This window comes from Triturus cristatus, chromosome 6, assembly GCF_964204655.1.
Source record: "Triturus cristatus chromosome 6, aTriCri1.1, whole genome shotgun sequence".
NCBI classification, from domain to species: Eukaryota; Metazoa; Chordata; class Amphibia; order Caudata; family Salamandridae; genus Triturus; species Triturus cristatus.
The window spans coordinates 510,734,676-510,754,707 of NC_140589.1; the positions used below are offsets into that span (position 1 = coordinate 510,734,676).

The 20,032-nt window shown below is 41.7% G+C and overlaps 1 protein-coding gene across 7 annotated transcripts in view; it reads right to left on the reverse strand.

Annotated features, from left to right (window-relative positions):
* ASRGL1 (asparaginase and isoaspartyl peptidase 1) overlaps positions 1-20,032 on the reverse strand; it is a 339,793-nt gene that overhangs the window by 201,705 nt on the left and 118,056 nt on the right. For all 7 annotated transcript variants that reach the window (XM_085610928.1, XM_085610930.1, XM_085610926.1 and 4 more), the window contains exon 3: positions 17,127-17,269. In XM_085610928.1, coding sequence (XP_085467054.1) covers positions 17,127-17,269 — 143 coding nt within the window. The remainder of the gene's footprint in view (positions 1-17,126; positions 17,270-20,032) is intronic.

The window sequence follows — 20,032 nt, forward strand, 5'->3', positions numbered from 1 at the left end:
TTACAACATTTAAAGGAATAATATTTAGATGGAATAGTGCCCAAAGGCGTCAAACCGCATGGGCCTTATTCGATGGCACGTAATATTGAGTGAGAGAGTTCATTACAAAATCAAAATTTACTTTATTCTTATAAGAGTCAAGATCAAAACAGAAACTTTAACTTAATAGATGTCTGCTTAAGAAGAACTTTAAGCTGTACCAGCAACACGGATGAGACCACACTTGTATCAAGATCAAATTGCTCTAATGCATATTCAAAATTCCTAAAAATTATTATTTTTTTTTAAAATCAAGCTTTGTCTCTTTTCATTTAAAAAATCTCTTTAAACATAGGTGTCATAGAGAGTTTCAATCACTGTTTACAAGGCAATTACCCCATTGCCCCACTTCCCCCAAACCCTGTACAAATGAGATTTTCAGACCAATTCCAGTCTTAATGCAGCAGTGGGTGTGAGGGCATTGACGAATAGTAATCTCCTTAATATTTGTCTTTCGGTCTTCTCTAAAAAACTTAATTTTGCCACGTCAAATAATGCAACAGCATAAAGAAAAGAAGGTGGTATTTTGACCCCATACACAGACAGAAGATGAGAAAAATGCCTCTGCCACACAGCCTTATAGAAAGTGTTCAGCCCCTTGGACTGTGATTGTGCTTTACAGACACTATTGTGTATGTGCTCTGAATCATTTAGTGAACTGCACAAAATTGTACCTAGGAAGATATAGTATTTAACGGTTTCCATTTTTTGTATACCAAGATGACACGAGTAATTAGAATGGGTGCCCACTCTTTTTCCTAGGAAACATAACACCTTACTTTTTTGAAGAGTTAATTTTCAAAAAGTGTACTCCGGCATACAGTTGTGGAGCACCTAGGCGTAAATCCAAGCCTTAAGGGGTAAAATCAAGAATCACAATGCCATTCTCATATAACAGGTAAGTCACTGAGTGACCCCGTTACTTGGTGGGAAACCCATGCTTTTAGATAAAAAGCTAGGAAGATCCGAGATATAAAGGGAAAAGAGAAGTGGCATAGCAGACACCGTTGATTCAAACAGTTTTTTGCGGTGTAAAACTGTGGATAGTCTCCGATCCCCACCTAACAGTATCAGGCACCAGGTAGAAGAATGGAGAGCAATAATTAAGTACAATAAGATGCTAGGCATTCCAAGATTAAGCAGTTTATTTCCACAGGGCCGGACGATAAACTTTAGCAAAAGCTGTGGAAAATGTACTAAAACCAACATAAACAGGGCACCTCCTGATGGTCATATTTTTCAGTAATAAGTTACAAAACTGCAATGCTATCTAAAGTGCAGCGCTTTATAAAACCCAGTTGTTCTAACGGTATAATCATATTATCCTCAACCCGGGAAATAAGGTGCTCCAAAAGGCATCTAGTAAAAACTTTACCCACTGAGTTTAGCAGTGCAATTTGTTGATAATGGGTAAACTGTTATCACCTTTTTTAACTACAGGAACGAGTCCAAGAGTGGGGCACAGATGAGTTGATATAATAATAGTCAAAGACCGGAAGGTGAATCAGTGCCCAAGGTTTCATTTCCCTTTTTATGACCGAGATCGGGACTTTGTCCGGACCCATTCCACCTGAAAAACTCAATGCCCTTATTAAAGTTGCGATCTCACTCAAAGAGGGCGGACCATAGCTAGCCTGTGTCAGCTCGGAATTGGTGGAGGGATCTTCAACACAAAAGCCAACACCACGATTGTCCTCATAGTTCCCTAATGAAACTACCCCATACTTCCTCACTAATGGACATGGGGTGGGATCTCACTCTTGTCCCATTGCAATCAGCAATGATTTCCTAGAATTTTCTCACATTTTTTGTAAGTGCGGCTTCTATTAAATCAACCCACTAATGATCATAGTTTTGTTTCCTTAAGCCAATCGTTAGGCGTTATAAGATATTAAACTGAGTTCTAATCAATGCATCTATTTCTTTCTTCAAGGAGAGGAACGGCCAGCATTCAGGATTGTGAGGGGCTTTGGAGTAACTCTGAGAACCAGTCAAAGTAATCAGCTTAATACATTTGCTAAAGTGGACTCATATCCTCTTTCTAAAGGCCTATAACATTAACTGTCTTTTCCAATAACTCTTTTAAGTTAGATATCCTAGAAGGGAACCATTATGTTCTCTCTATATATTCTTATTAAACTGAGACTGGAAGCATCATTCTCCACAATCCTACTAGAGTCATACTGCAATCAACAGAGAATACTAATGTTCTATGATCAGTGACAGGGTATTTATACCTTTCAAATCAGATATGAGTTTACAAGCAGGTAATGAGGTAATCAATCATAGAAAGATCCAGTGGGGATTTAGGAGTATATTGGTCAGGTGAATCAATAGCAAACCTATTGTTTAGGATAACACAGTCATTCTTCCTTAAAAGACTGAATAGTGAAGAGTGATTGTCTTCTCTTATCGGTTTTCATTTTTGGTGAAAAAATGAATCAGGTAATATGTAGTGCTTGTTCTTTTTTCACATCTGCAAACAGGTTAAAAGAGTGGTTTGAGACTTTACATTTTATATCTCTAAGACAACATGAATAGCTTTCTCCTGGGCCAAAAACTCACTTATAAAGTGTATTATAGTGTGGGTCTGGGAGAATATACACATTTATCTCTAGGACAGGATTCCGCACAATCTCATCCAAATCTGGGGATATCTTTATGCCTTGGAAAACATTAGAGGGAACCATAAAGCTTCTATAATTCCATTTGAACTTATTGCTTAGCAAAATGTCTATCCCTGCCTTTGCATGCCCTTTCCTAAATGGGACTGCGTTACCCCTCAGTACATAATAGCCATCAAGAGAGAAGTGAGAGGAACACCAGGATTCCTGGATGCAGATTACATCGGCCTTCAAACTATTGAAAAAATCAAGTTTCTCCAGTATATGCAGTAGGCCCACTGCATTCCAGGAAGCCACTGTTCCATAATTGTAAACTATGCGGTTTAAACCGAAGTCCTGCTGTATAGGCAATGTTTAGGGAACCAGCAGCTAACCCAATTTGGAACACTCATTTTCCATTATTGAAGGAGCAGATTTAGGCCCTCAAATACCATGATTAACTACTTGCCTCCCTCCATCCACGACTGAGACCTGCAGGAACTTTAGAATTTATCCAGATAACGTATTTGTAGCCAAATGACATTCAGAAGATGAATGGTTATTGTTATCAAAAAGTTGATTGTAATTTTAGCCCTCCCAGAAGACGGGAATTGAGTAGAACTTTCTAGATCGGAGTAAATCCCTGTTCTGCAGAATCAAATTTGCAACTATTTTAGCCTGAAACATAACCCTTGTTTTACTCACTAACAGAGAGTGCAAAAACGTTACAAGGAATATGTCACTACTTTGGAGTATCTTAACATTTTCAATGTCTGCAAAATAAGATAACGGATGGGAAAGATTCAAAATCACATCAAGATCAAATAAAGCGACAAAGTCTAATGCAGTCATAGCTACTGTCAGAGGGTGTAGAGAGACATTGTTACTCCGGTCACCTATAGAGATTATATGGTGAGATGACTCATCATAGAAGGATTCGGCAGCTGGGATGAGTTTACAGAGCCTTTAAAGAGGGAATAGGGGTTGAGACAGCTGCCAAAACATCATCGGCACCTCCTGCCATGGATACAGAGGAGAGCAAAGCTGACTTTGCAGAATCCGTATTGTTAACCATTAGAGCTTTGCTATTTTCGTTAACAGTTTTATTTGCTGGTGCCTCATCCTAAGTGATCCTACTGGTATCTTGAAAGTGAAGTTTTTTTGGGCCCTTTCTTTCTCTTTTCGCAAATGACTTTAGGTTTCGCTATGAGCTGCATGGGCACTGGGGCTTCAACCAGTGTCGTTTTTGCCAGCTCTTCAAATCTAAAAATTGGGAAAGTGTCAGACATTGAACAAGCGGATTTGTCTACAGAACAGTGGGCTACTAGGTTTGGGGGCTTGAATTAAAAAAAGAGTTTTACATAATGTATAGTACTTTCCTCACCCTTCTGTGTCCTGGGGCCCCAAAAGTGTTTTTTGAATATGGAGTTTCACCGCTTTGGAACCACAGCTTTTATAGTTATCTTTTATCGCTTTTTTAAGCAATGTTATTATGGCAGCTAAGTTTGTTTCCAGGCATCTGAGAGATTTGTATATATTGGCCTAGGAGATTACAAGATGAATTTATGAGTGTCTCCAAGTCGGTGGGGGTCTGAAGTTCTCAAGCCTGCCGAGCAGAGTCCCGATGGGGTACTACTATACAACTTCAGCCCTGGAAGCTGAGGCTGGCCTGACTGAGTTGACAGGTGGCTTTTCTCATTCAGAGAGTGATTTCTCAAAACTGTGTCAACGTCTGGAAGGGTAACACCCTCATCATGATATTTAATATGATCATTCAGCCTCCCCAACTACTGATTCTGTGGTATTTGTACCCATTGGAGGCAGAGGAGGGGACAATTGGGTGGGATTTACAAAAGCTTTTAGTTCTAAATTGTCAGAGGAATACCCCTACCCTAGATTAAGAAACCCGGTGTCAACATCCTCCTTTTGGGAAAAGGAAAATATTGTATTTGAGCTCTTTGTTAGGCTTACATGTGCAGCCATATTCCATTTGGGCCCTTAGATGGGTCAGCCTGCCTGAATGAAGTTTCTGAGCGGGGATACTCCTTTTCTTAAATGCTCAGGAATAAAAAAATGTCTGATGCCAGGAAAGGGAGAGATAAGCCAGTGGGGTTATAGATGTTCCAGGGCGTCTTTTACAAGCTTTACAGCCCTCTACAGCTCACTTAAACAAGCTCCCCCTTAAGGCCTCATGTGCATGAGGACTCCACAAGGCTCCTGTGCTTGCACAAGCCACACCGGCCTAACGCCAGACGCCTCAGCTCACCTAGTGCCTAATGCACTTACCATTCACCACCAAGCATGGACTCAAGTGCGTCTCAGATTAAAATGACTTAAAATAGATGTCAGAGCTGCACCATACACCATGTGAATCAAGTTATTTAGAACCAAATCAGCAGTCCAAATAGTTTCCGAATTGCCCAAAATATTCAAAATAGTCCAAATGGATAGGAGACTCATCAGCCTGACACTGCTCGATAGAATGGAAGGTAAAAAGATAGCACTCAAACTCACATCCTCCTCCACACTGCCGCCTTCTCCATCTCCAACACCACAAAACCTACAGGCATTTCAATCGAATAGTGCTCACTTTTGATTGGAAATGGCATAAATAGGAGCAGGAAAGCACACTCCCAAAAGATCGTCCGTACACATCTGCTAGCACCTGCCACTGGTAAGTTCGGCATGCTGCATGCCCCACGCCCCTAGCTGTTCAAGGGAGCCGGACATGGTAGCGGTGAACCAGCAAAAGGACCAATGAGATTGGACGGCGTCACTCGAGCAGCGAAGCACACAGTCTGGAGAGATGCAGGGTCGAAGAGCAAAAAATGCCCAAAGTTCAAACTACGGAGCCTGGATAAGCACCAAGATTAGGAGCTCAGCGGCAGCAATCGTGTCAGGTGCAATCACGTTGAATTCTCGGTGGCCTTCCAACAGGAAGGCCCGAGCACGGCAATGTCAGAGAAGGAGCTCCAAACAACCTTCAGTTAGAAGTCACAAAATCTTCACGCAATAATCAACAATTTCCTGAATCTGTGTTGTTGCCTTTCTTATGTATAGGGTGTTAAATGGATCTACGCCATGATTGAAGCACTTGTGCATTCAAGAATGTTGCTTGATAAAGAGGGGTTAACCAGTGCACCCAAAACTTTATGACTGCTTTAAAGAGGGAGCCAGGTAAGTGTTCCATCTTCTCCGATTTATTTTAATACTCTCTAAACATTAGAGTTGATGATCACGGGGTCAGACATTGTTTTGTTTGATGTGCCATTTCTTGAAGGGCTTGATTATTTCCAGTTTTTTTTTTTGGTCATAGAGACCTTGCACATGCCATTCCCCAAGTTGCATGATTTATTTAAGTTATAGATGTACTGTCCAAATCTTGCCTCATTATGACCCAACAAGGTGTATACTTGCAGCCATTGGTCTTCCATGTATTCAGCTTTTTAAACCCACAGGGTTGTATGGTACACCTTCCATATATGTTTTAAATTAAAACTGAGCCACATTATTCAGTCTATCCTTGTTATTTCTTGCTGCTGTTCTAAAGGCTGACTTACATTTTTTTTCAAGGGTTTGACCTGAGCCTGGTTTGCTTACTTGCCTTTGTTTGACTTTTGCAGTCTGCTTTTAAATGGTTACACAGTGAACCCTCAGATGGATTGATTGTCTCCATAAACAGAGTAGATTTCTTTCCACTGCAAAATGTTGCCATTTGAAGAAACATCCCAGTGAAACCTTGCTTCATTTTAACCTTTTTATAAGTAAATATCATTCTATTCCGACGGAGCATTCCACATCCTTCGAGCTCGAATTCCAAATTGCAGAAGAGCCAAAGTGTGACTTAGTTTAATTGTTATCTAAAACATGTAATTGCCTTAAGTAACAACAATAGAGGCTCAAATGAAGAGGCAATATGAGGTAAACTGCACCACAAAACCATCACGAAGTTCTATCATGGTAAATGAAGCATAGAGAATGTAGCATAAAGAGAAGATTTTACTTCCACACGGCACAACACAAAGTTGAAAATGATCCCACCAGTAACCCCCAGATGTTGGAGATGTTCAAGCCCTATAGTTAGGGTGTTGGCGAAATGAGCAAATTCCTATTCCCCACACCGACTCCTGCTGGGAGGGGTAGTGACGCTCATTAATAATTTGTTATACTATATTTTGTCTCAAAGAGAATCCCTAGTCTCATAAGAAAGAGCACACCCCGGGCATAGCATTCTTACTCCATATAACCTAAAACTGCAAACTTAGGCAACAGCCTAACCTGCCAAACAAGTACATCAGTTAGCCTGCGTGTGATATTGAGCCAGCAGCTTTGAATACATGCATACCTGCAGACAATTTGTGTCTGGCAAGAACACCAATTAGTAGCTTTACTCTTGCTCTCCTTCCAAAGTTGTTATGGCAAGTGATAAACCGTGTGAAGGGATAGAATTTCGTTTCGATGCAATTCACCCAAGTTGGCCAACTTGCTGTGGGAAATGGGTGAGTTTGTTCAATCTGGCTTCACATCAGGTGTCTCTACCAACAGACCCACACAACTCTCACACCTACCATTTACAACAGTAAATCTGTACTGACCCTTCAGAACCAAAATGTGATAAACCTGTGACATTACTTTAGTCTCAATTTATAACCATTCTGCCTCGAAAGGACTAAACTCCGGAAGGGGCCCTTAAGCACATGTTGCAGCAGGGGATATTTAAATAGTTTTTCTCATTCAAGACTGACAAGGACTTTCTAAGGTTACAAGCCCAGTTCTCTCCCACTTTGGATATTGTTATATTGGAATATTGGTTAACTGGAGTGTGAGCCCTGGTCAAGCAGCAACCACAATCCTAGTCAGGGAAAGTCACAAGCAACTCCAAATTAACCTGTGCTCTCTGGTAGCTTGACACACAGTATTCACGTGTAACTTATAGGCAATCTGCTTAGTATTTGTTTAACACTTCAATCAATACAACAGTGAAAACACCACACTAAAATCCCATGGCAGGTTAGATATGAATTTAATAAACAATACAGGACCAAAATGACAAGCATCTTATTAGTAGAACCAGAGATATTGAAGTTTTAAGTTTATAGTGAGTAATATTGCCAAAAAAGCATAAAGAGCTATTCATCACTCAGCAGAAAAGATCTAACGGTTCCGGTGGCAAGCACCTTAGGCCTATTTACAAGGGTCCAGGACTGGTGGCAAGCACCTTAGGCCTATTTCCAAGGGTCCAGGACTGGGGTGGCACTACTTGGCAGGGTAGACTCACAGATGGCAGAGCCCAGGTGCAAGATGGTCGGAAGCCTGTTATGGCCCAGAAGCTTCAGATCAAGAGGCCAGTCAACTAGCCCATGGAGTGACTCTGGGTTCAGGGGATGCAGGTCCAGTCCTTCTCACCCAGGCAAGAGGGCAGCCGTTCAGCACAGCAAAGCATGAGTCCAGCAGAGTGGCAGTTATTCAGCAGTATAGAAGTCCTTCTTCCTGGCAGATTATCCATAGGTAAAGAAGTGGTGATGTCTAAGGTCCTTCTTTCATACACAGGTCTGCCTTTGAAGTGGGAAAATGCTTATCGAGGTATCAGTTGAAGTGTGCAGATGCCCTGCCTTCACTGCCCTGGCTTTAGACTCTAGACTAACTACAGAGGGCATGCAGCCATTTGTGTGGGAACAGGACACCACCTATTTAGGTGTGAGGCTGGGCCCAGCTCCTCCCTCCCACCCTGATAGCAATGGCCCACTCAGTCAACCCTCTCCAATTGTGTATGGCTCTCTAGGAGGAATTCACAAAGCCCAGCTACACCCAGCCACGTGACCATAGACAAGATACAGGCACCATATGTTTAAGGCAAGAAAATAACAGTTTCTAAAAGTAGTATTTACAGAATTGCAAATTAAAATCTGACTTCACCAGTTAGGATTTTAAATTAGGATTTCAGAGACAGACACCATACGTGAATCAGTTATATCTTCCCATTTGAAAATTACACTCATACAATGTAAAATGGTATTCCCAATGTTATCCTATGTGAGATTTACGCCTTGCAGTTGTGAAAAAAAACTCTGTTTTTCAATATTAGGACATGTAAAACTTAAAAGTACAAGTCCTACTTTTTAAATACATTTCACCCTGCTCTCTGGGCTTTCCAGGGCATACTCTAAGGGTGACATATGTATTGAAAAGTAAGGTCTGGGCCTGGCAAAAGGTTCATTTTGTCATGTCAAAATGGCAATTCAAAACTATGCACACAGTCGTTGGCAGGCCTGAGATATGTTTAGAGGGCTACTTAGGTGGGTGGCACGAACAGTACTGCAGGTCCACTATTAGCCTCCAATTTACAGGCCCTGGGGACATGTAGTGCACTTTACTACGGACTTATAAGTAAATTAAATATGCCAACTGGGTATGACCCACTATTACCATGTTTAGGGGAGAGATCACATGCTCTTTAGCACTCGTTAGCAGTGATAAAAGTGCTTAGAGTCCCCAGACCAGCGAAAATTAGGTCAGAAATAAATGTAGGAGGAAGGCTAAAAGGCGCATGCTTGTGGAAAACTTTGAATTAGTCAACTTTTGTCTCTCCAGACACTTAGATGATAATGAGGGTATGAGCATTGAGGCGGCACATGCCACATGATCGTGCATTGATTATTGGTTGGCGTCAATTGATGTAGACATCTGGACCCAGCGGGTCTCCCACTTGACGTGGATGCTGTATGATCATGCTCCGGTTCTGCTCGAATCAACCTTCCCCGACAATCCATCACATGCATTCCCCCTCTGGAAGGCATTTAAGGTCGTCATAAGAGGTGCATGTTTAGCAAAACAGGCTGGGGTACTATGAGCACTGTGTAGCGAGCTTGCACAACTCTAAGGAGATCAAGGAGCTAGAACTCTGGGACTATGGAGATTAGAGTGTAGCCACGCTTGCATCTAGCAGAAGGAAACTGACAGAGTATGAGGAAGCTCTGCAGAGGGAGGCAAATTATCCTGGCAAAGAAGCCCGCACTAAGCGGCATGGGGAGGGTGACAGAGCGGGTAGAACTGTGGCAACATGTTGCGTAAGCCCTGGACAAATAAATATATAGTGGAATTGCAGGATGAGTGTGTAGGTACAGAGGCTACCCAAAGGGCGATGCCTGATTTTTCGCTTCACTCTACGAGACTGGGCAGTGCGTCCCTGCTCTGGATTTAAATACCTATTTTGACACTATACAGTTTCTGTGGTTAGATGACGGTCATAGAAAATACCTCGACGAACCCTTCTCAGTCGAGGAGGTTGTCCGGGTTATTGCCGGTATGCCAGTCGACAAATCCCCATGCCTAGACAACCTCACAGCTCAATTTTTATAAAGAATATGCTCATTTGCTGGCCCCTCACATCCTCACCATGCACAGGGAGTCATTATCTGCTGGTGTGCCACCTCCTTGACTGCGAGAGGTGCTAATAGTGACGATCCTTAAGCCTGGAAAGAACCCTCAGCACTGCAAATCATACTGCCCTCTATCCGTGATTACATGGACAGTCAAATTCAGGCTGACGCAACTGCTTCGTGACTCCTGCCCCTTCTGTCAACTATAGCATGGCCAGATCAATCTGGTTCCGTCCTGGGCAGATCAACGTCTGTGTACCTTCTTTGCTCTGCTGCATACAATTCAGTCATCACGGAGTGCGGCGGTGTTCTTAGACGCCACCAAGGCGTTTGAGTTGCTGGAGTGCCTATACATACTCGCCTTGTAGTCGTGAGTTCCCAGTTTATTCAATTGATAGGACTCTTATATAGTCAGCCCATGGCCTGGTTGTGGCTATATTGACGGATCACTATCCCCATTTTGGTATCCAGGGGAACCATCTCCCATTTTATTTGCTGTTCCTATGGTGGTGCTCACTGCTTAACTGAGACAGCATCATGTTCACCGAGATCTAGCATTTTCGACTTGCAGCACTGCAGATGTAACCCTATATGTTATAGATCTCCAGACCAATCTAGAACCATTAATAAGGGTATTCACTAGATTTGCGGGATTGTTCAGGTAGACTTAATTGGGCGAAGTCTGTTCTGTTCGCTTTGACAGGCGAATGCTGATGTTTTACCCAGAATATCCAATCAAATGGGCAGAAGGGCCGGTGAAATACCTTGGGATCTAGCTCAGTAGGGACACAGAGGTCTTATAGAGGGACAACTACGGGCGTTTGATGATGTGGCTGGATGAACATGTGGAGAGCTGGAAGAAGCTCCCACTGTCATTAATGGGATGGCTAGCCTTTGCGAAAATGGTGATCCTTACCAAACTCCTCTATATATTCATTGATTTACTGGTGGCCCTATTGTTGCATTTTTTGCTGCGGCTTCGATCGTGTTTGATATCTCTTGCACGGGCGGATAGGAAACCTCAGAACACCTGGGAAATTCTTACTCTACCCCTTTGAACAGGGATGCCTGGGGGCTCCAGATATGGATCTCTATTATTCCAGAGCCCAGGCGCAATTTGCGCACCACTTCCTCTTCCCTATGCATTTTCAGCCACACAGCCCCTGAACACAACTTGGTATCACAGTGTGCTCTCCTGTAGGCACTAATTCTGCCTCAAAGGCAGCAACATGCACAAGTTAGCTCCCCTGCAGTATTTGTATGTCCCATCGGTGCTGCTCAAAGGACAACCCCTGTATACCATTACCTCTGATACAGGCACTTGCAATAGGCTGCACAAGTTGTGACTAACTACTATGCGGTCACTATATCCAGACAGTACTGTTATATTGCCCCATCAGGCGTTGCAGGATCCCGGCATCAGTCTCCTGGACACCATGACGTACTACCAATTAGGGGCAGTAGTCCAAGCAACTCATAACTCATTTCTGGAAGCTCTGCCGGTTTTTCCTGTTTTGGAAGCGGCTCTGACCCCTCCCTTTCCTCGCCGACTAATTACCTGCCTATATGCCGGAATGCAGGAGACTGCACCGGTATGCACACTTACCAGCCATTGCATCTGGGATATGGCCATAACGCCTCCCCTCAAGGATGATCAATGGCGGTATTGCTATTCCCAGTCTATGCATTTTACTCTAATTATAGATTGTGCCTTGTTCATTTTAAATATCTGCATAGGCTATATCACACTCTGGAAAAGATGCACAGAATGGGCTTAACTGAAGATGCGCATTATGTGCGCCGTGCGACACCTTGCACTAATTTCATGCATTTGGCATGAAAGTTTCCTGGCACGTAGCAAGATTGTTGCGAGGTGTTTGATGCGCTTGTGGCAATTACTGGTTATGCAGCACAACGATCCCCATGAGTTGCGTTTCTGGGGTACGTGAGGGATGTGCCGTGGGAGGGACGCAAGGTGATGGCGCTCCTGCTTGCTAAGTGCCAAGTGGCAATGCGTTGTGGACAGCGGATGACACCACGTGTGGCGGATTGGCTCAACAATGCAGCATATTGCCAAGAACAACTGAACACATACTGGGGGCTGATGCTGGTGTGTGCACACCCTAGAGATATTTGGCACCTGTTGGAGGTGTACCTCTTTGCCCAACAGAATTTACAGGAGTCTGCGCCTTAAGTCCCTTAGACCCTATTAATACGGCACAGCAGACTCCACTGGCAGCCCTGCCTACCCCTGGTGAAGCATAATTGACTACCATGTGGTACTGCAAGCTTGGCAGAACGCTAGCGGAACAGTTATTCCCCTTAGGTAGCTGAGTGGCCCACACTCCCCTCCACTTTATCTTACCTATCCCCCTCTGGTTGTTCTAGTTTAGTTTGGTCCAGTAAATATTGATTGTGCTGAAGATTATGCAGATCTAGAACTTCTATGAACTGTATTTGCTGTACACTGTGCATTATTGTTTTGTTGGAACATCAGTAAACAGAAATAAAAAATGTAAAAAAAGAGGATTTTGAATTGCAATTTCTCAGACACCAAATAGGACTTTTCTACCTGCTCCCAATCAAACATTAGCACTTATTAAATGTAATAAGTTAACCCAATGGTATCCTATGGGAGAGGTAGGCCTCACAGTAGTGATAAACAAATTTGTGTTTCACTACCAGGACATGTAAAACTTAAAAGTACATGTCCAACATAGAACGCACCCTGCCGGGATGTTGAGGGCCTACCTAAAGGATGACATATATAATAAAAAGGGAGTTTTAGCCATGGAATTGTCAGTTTAAACCTCCTACAGGCTGCAATAGCACACCTGGGGCTTGTTTTAGGGTGTTACTTATGTGGGTGGCACAATAAGTGCTGCAGGCCCTCTAGGAGCATTTATTTTACCAGCCCTGGGTTGATGGTACACCACATTACTAGGGACTTATATGGACATTAAATGTGCTAATCAGTGTAAACTAAATTTGGCATGTTTAAGGGAGTAAGCACTGGTTAGCAGTGGTTAAGTGCACAGAGTCATAAGGTCAACCAAAACAAAATTCACCAAAAATAGGAGGGATGAAGGCAAAATGTTTGGGGGGAAGACCACCCTAAGGCTGACAGGTCTAGCACCCAGCCACACAAATGGGGTACTGTTTTTCTATCCAGGCATGAGGGAACCCTCTGTGAGAAGTTACTTGTGGATCTCCTAAAATTCCAGAGCTTACCTTCAAAGAAATGTGGGGGAAATGTGTGTTGTCAGCCAAAGTATGAGGTTTGCAAGGGCATCGAAGTAGAAAATAAAATGAGATTCATGCAAGTAACTCCACCCTGGACTGTCCTGGGTGTCTAGTTTTCAGAAAAGTCAGAGTTTGTAGGTTTTCCATGGATGCCAGCTGAGCTAGGGCCCAAAACCCTAAGCTACGCAAATTGCAAAAAAGTGTAGGTCTTGACTGTAAAAATTTGATCTGTCCATGTTGCGTTTTTGTTCCTTCGTGTCACAGGTGCCAGGCCCACCCACACAAGAAGGGTACCATTTTTATTGTGAGTTGTGTGGGAATGCTGGGTTGTAGGAATAATATGGATACTCACAGGTTCTAGAACTTTCCCTCCCAAAAATGTGAATACAAATTGTTTTAGCCAAAGTCTGAAGTTTGCAAGGGCTTCTGGGTAAAAAATAAATACCTTGTGAGATCCATGCAAGACACACCACACTGGATTGGTCATCCTCTGTTTTCTAGTATTCAGAAATGTCTGGTTTGGTAGGTCTCCTTGGGTAGTGGCTGAGCCCAGGGCCCATATTTCACAGCTTACCACGTTTTAAAGAAGGTTAGATTTTGCTGGGGAAATGTGACGTCCTCAGGTCAAGTTTTATGGTATTTTGGGTCACAAGCGCTGGGCCCAGCCATACAAGTGAGGTGCCATTGTTTTTTATCAGTGAACATGTGGAAACACAGGATAGTATAACATAAGTTTTTAATCAATCACGTTTCTCTGCATTTGTGGCATTCAAATGTAGGCCAGTGCGCAGGAAAGAAAACATTTAGAAAAAGGCCAGCTAAATCACATGATAATGAGGGTAACCACAAATTCAGACGCGTAGAAATAACCACTGTTCCTAAACTCAATAGGAGTGTACATTCCAGAAAAATACATAGGTTTTATACCACTATTAAATTTTTTTATATTTTATCATATGATTTGCTAAGGAGTCAGCGCACAATGAAAAATCCTTTTAAGGTTTAGCTCAGTTGTTGGCTCCGAGTATCTCGTGTTTTTGGAGAACCTACAAACCCTGCATGTCCCCAATATCAGAAGGGTCTAAAATGTCTGTTCTTGCCTACTCATTTTAATTTTTTATTTCAAGAGTTAGCATTCAGAAATCGGTCTACTGTTGCAAATGTATAGCTTTCTAGGACCGCCCAAGGGTTTTGTACCTATTTCTACCACAGTAGGTTGAAACCACAAAAATTAGAAAAACTCTTAGAAAAATGCAAAACTGTAGTAATGTATTTTTAATACAACTCTGCTTGTTCCAGAAAGCACAGCAAATATTTTGTTGATGTCACTTTTTAGAAAAATAAATATATACAATTTCTTCAACAGCACTTTTCCCCACACAGAAAACCAAAATGTATCATTATTTTGGGCTATTTTATCAGTGCCCTCCAGAGATATCCACAAACTCTGGGTATTTTTAGAATCCATGGGTTGTTGGGGGAAAAAAGGACACCCGTTTGGTGTGGATAACTTATATAGGTAAAAAGTTATGAAGGGGAAACATTTAGGTTCCCTTAAATCTTTTAAAAGGGCTCAGCATTGGGGGTGGAAAAGCCTCAGCATTTAGGGGAGCAACCATTGCTTTTAGGGAAGACTCAAATAGCTCTAGTCATCCAAACTCGGCTTCCATGTCAAGCACTCTTGTACCTTCAGAGTCAATGTCAGAGCCAAGATCATCCATTTCATCTAGGAGTTCTTTGGAAAGATCACCTTTGATTTAATCTCACAAGTTGGTTTTGATTAGTTGAAGACTGGTGAGGAGGACATTTCAAGTCAGCACTATGTTCCCTTGTTAGGCTGTCTGTGAAGCTTGATGGGAATTTATTAGAGTCCACAATTCTACCAGGCTGGGGGTGGAAGCAACAAAGAGCCTAATTATCAAATTCTGGGTGTGGCTCTTGCATTTAGAAAGTCAGATGGCTTCACGAAGCAGACAGAGAAGGAAGGCCCCTTGGGAGCCCCAACGCAGTGACTAGTACAGATCCTGGACATATTAAAGTACAGCTGTCTTTAGATTTACAGAGTAGCATCAAACAATTTGCAATATGTGGCACAGGGAGAAAGAATACTTTGCACAGAAACTTAAGAATTTAGCATCAAATGACGAAGCCAGTGTTAAAAAACGGAACACTACAAGGATCTTCTATTTGGCTTTAACTTTCTGGGGGTCGCAAGACTGAAAAGTCAAGGCTTACTCATGAAGGTGTGGAGCAAAAACTTGGATACAAAACAGATACATAAAGGAATGGTCAGTAAGTAGTAATACATTGTATAACTTATTTCCTCTTTAGGTTAGATTGTACTGTAAAAACAATGGAAAAGAGGCGTCTGCCCCTTCAAGTGTTGGTGCAGCCTATTACCTACGTGCCTTGCTTGTGTTTCAGAAATGTCAATGGTTCTGCGAGCATTACCGGATACTAAAATGTCCTTACTGCATCTTATCAAGATGCAGCTGTTGGGGGTTGGTCCTTTGTAGGGGGAGGTCGATCTTGGTGCATCAAAGGGCACACACAAGATGGCCATTTTTCAATGCACAGAGACAAAATATCTGGCTTACAAATATTGAGACAGGTGAAGGTGGGGGGATGTGGTGACAGCTTACTTTCTTGCTGTGACTATGCCTCTGAATCACCGTGCAATCTTGGAGAAACAAAGAAAGACTTCGACTTGAGTGTAGTATGGATATTTTCTGTCTCTAATAGTTTGGGTATTAGACTCAAGGTGCTAAATACATTTCAACAACACCAACCATTATAAATCAGTGCAAGCTGTAAACTAAGTTGTCAACCTAAAAAAATGGAAGACAGATCTACTGGTTTAGAAAGATTTCTCGTGGAGGCTGGTATTCAACTCACTAAGTTCTTGTTCTTACCCAACGTTTTTGCGATTTGGCACTGGAGCAAGGGTGGGCTCCTCACGGACCAAGTTTCATTCTTTTTCAGTGACATTCCATCAGAAGAAGTTACAAAAAAAAACAACAAAGCGATAAATTCTGGTGCACCCCTTTAAGTAGCACCATAGGGCAGCTGTCTGTAAGGTCTTCGTCAAGTAATGGTTATGCGTGTGAATAACATACAGTTACTGTAATGCCAGTTTTCTAAACACATGTGCGTATCAGCAAAGGACAGGCATACACTTCATGAGATTTACTCATTTTACTGAACTGGGACTATGGAATTCCGTCTTGCCAGGTTCCAAAGAACCCTCATTATACACATGTTACTATCTGCCTAGAAACCTTAATGCAATAATAAAGGCCTTTGCTAAATAATTATTCAAGATTTATAAAAACGGTTTGAAAGCGCAACTTGTGAGAAAGGGGTCAGGGCAGCACAAATTCATTAGAAGGATCCAGAATACTCGGTCCATAAAGGAGGCCTGCCATTATAGTGTCCAAGATATAGCCGGACATCCAGATGATTCACAACCTGTTTAAATTTACAAGCGATAGATTTAAACATATTTTTAGGGGCACGCTAAAGTCTTCTGTTGCCCCACCCCCTTTCAATACTCCAGCAGTTCTTCTGATTATATTTTCTAACTTCCATGTTAGGTTACATGATTTATCCTCTTTACTTCAAGGATTTATTTTATTTAGATTTTTTTTTTTACCATCAGACTAATCTATAATAGGCACACTTTCTGCTTGCAGTTATACCCGATACAGACATCCTCTTGAAAAGTATGGATGGTTTTATTATTTTATCACTTGTTGCTCCTGACTTCTCATAATTCTTTATATAATCAGAAGAACTTTATCAAAGACGTGTTTGCTGATTCCTGTGACAGTCAAAAAGAAACACTTTATTCCTACACACCTACCTTTTCCATGACGAGTCTGGCAAGCTTTATAGGGTTAGCGATGCACCGGACCGCAGACACAGCCCCTGAGGCTAGCTCTTTTCCATCCATAACAATAGCGTCCATTTCTACCTCCCCCTTCTCGTTTAGCACAGAACCACAGCCTAGGGATCCCAGCAAAAACAGAATTAGAAAAATGACTTGGTTGATTGAATTGCACGTGGTGCAATCAGAAAATAAGTTTACTTATTGAGTGCACTGACAAGCAAAATTGAACTGACTTCAAACAAGGATAAAAAATCAAGTACTAAAATCATACACCATAAGGCAATCCTTTAATATATACATCTTCCTAACAGTTTCACAAGCATTGAATAATGTTTAAATCCAAATCTCTTGAAGACCTTATCTGAAGTTCTTATGAAATATCAGAATCCTCCATGATGCTTTAGGACAGAGAGCAGGAGGAGAATTATTCCAAAACTAGGGCTGTCCTATGAAACTTTGCAGGCGAGTCCAGTGTCAGTCAGTGTTTATTTTATTTCAATTAACATCAGCAATCTTAAAAGTGCAATAAAAACATCAGTAAACTCATGACCATAACATAAAATTTAATAAATATACAATGTCCTACATAAGCAAGATACACCCCTGCAAAAAATCTAGATAAATAGCAACATACATTAATATGGTCTAAAAGTTGCAAATATAAAAAAAAGCTGGTCTTGCTTGCTGAAAATTCAAAGGCTTGGGAAATGGTCGAATATATTTAGGTCGCAAATCAGCCCATTTAGGGCAAATTAAAACATGTGTAAAGCATCTAATGCAGGGGACGCATCACATGTGCAAATGGGATAGCTTATGCTATTCTGCTAGTAATTGAGGGAACATATTCAGATGAAAGTATGTTACAGACCTTTTGGGTATTACCGGTATGTACAATGTTTGGTAAAGTTTGATTTTTTCCCATAGACTTCACTATAACAAAGCGTATAGCAATGATTGTGCTTAGAGTCTAAGATTCTAGCTTCTTGGGTATATACCTTAAATGCTCTCTTGCTCCATGGAATATCTGATTTAGAAATTAGCTCTGGTGAATTATGAAGATGTGGTTTACCCAAATGTGTCTGTATCGTTTTTATATAACTTAACCAAATTATGCACAGTCTGTAATCCATAGTCAGGAAATCTTCAAAATCAATTTGTTGAATTCCAACTCGTTTTTGACAGTTCAAAAACCATAAAAGTATAGGGCGCAAATGTATGTAGTCAGCAATAAAGAATGCACCTTTCTTATTGTGCACTATTTCTGCAGGTACATTCTGCGGAATTCGTAACAATTATCTAAAACATTTATTTTCTGCCACTCATATAGTAATGGAAGACTTGTAATCCCAGATCTCCGCTCCAAAGGATACAGTTGGAACACACTTTGCATTGTAGAGATGTAATACAGACGTTATGTGGCTATAGCCTAGTCGCCTGGAAAAGGCATCAATACTGAAGGCAACCCTATTAAAAGATTGAATGCGTGATTTCAATAAGGGCTACCAGGACAATTTATCGTCCAGCAAGATGCTTAAGTAGCAGAACCTGTCCAGCTTACCTATATCATGATCCTTTATTACGTACGTTTTAGTTTCGATATTTTTGGGTCCCATTATCATAGTATATCATTTGAAGTAATTGATTTTTAGGCCCAGATTTTCCATAAAATCAGCAGATTAAAAGATGTAAGCCAATAGCTGTGCGGGAGATAAGAACAGAATAAACCGAGTACAGCAAGGCAGGGGCAATTCTATGTCCTACCTTCGGTGCATCCTTACAATGTTCCCTTAAAAACTCATCTAATTGATTAATATATAAAATAAAAAGCATAGGCACTAAAAGACAGCCCTGCAGGAACCCCTTCCCTAACTGAAAGTACACAATGCATTCCCCCAATGGGCCGTATCTAACTGAGGCTTCAAGCCCCGAGTGCAAATCATGCAAAAACGCCACTAGGGCCTCATCCACCCCCATGTCTCTCAGAACAGACCACAATTTAGATCTCACCTCTGTGTGAAAAACTCTGCTGAGGTCCATGAAGGCTAGATGTATACTTTCCCTTTTGACCACTGTGTATTTATTAACTAAAATATATAAATTCAAGTTTTGTTCTATATTGCCTCGAACCGGCCTAAACCAAGAGTGAATTTCTGACAATATATTCTTATTATAAGCCCAATCTGTTAATCACTTAAGAAAGACCCTACACAAAACCTTTACTTCTACGCTTATCAGAGAGATTGGATGGTAGCATGCTGGATCGGCTAGGTTCCCTTTTTTTAAAATAGGTACTCAAAATAGACATTTGTTTCTTTGGCCGGAGGTCCAAAAAGATTAGAATCACTGTCAACGGCATTTATATGACCAAAGTGATCAACCCACTTTTACGCAGATATAGCTACACTCAGATACGGTACTGTTCGCTCATTAAACAACAGCTGGTTATGGACTTTCCAGAAGGTAGCACAGTTTCTAGTACTACAAGGCTCCTTAAGCTTATCACAAGCATATGCCCTCCGAGCCATTTCTACAGCACATGTCGACCTTGGTTTTGATTTTAGGGCTATCTTTAGGTCTTTATAAGCCCTTGTGCAGTTCTTATCGAACCATTTAGGTCCTGAGCTAATTGTCTTGGTGTTAAGTCTAGTCAGAGCTCGCTGGACCGCAGTACAAATAGTAGAGAATGAGTTCACAATGGCTCAATCATGTGCGTCCGTATTCAAAGACACCTCACATTTCCGGCTACACTTCTGGAGCAAATTCCTCAGAAAGTCCTCCGGAATAACCTTACCCCAGCGAAAACGCCTGCCTTGTGTTTTAAGTGTTAGCGAATTTTTGTAGATGATAGAAATCTTGGCCGCAAGATCACACCAGCCAAA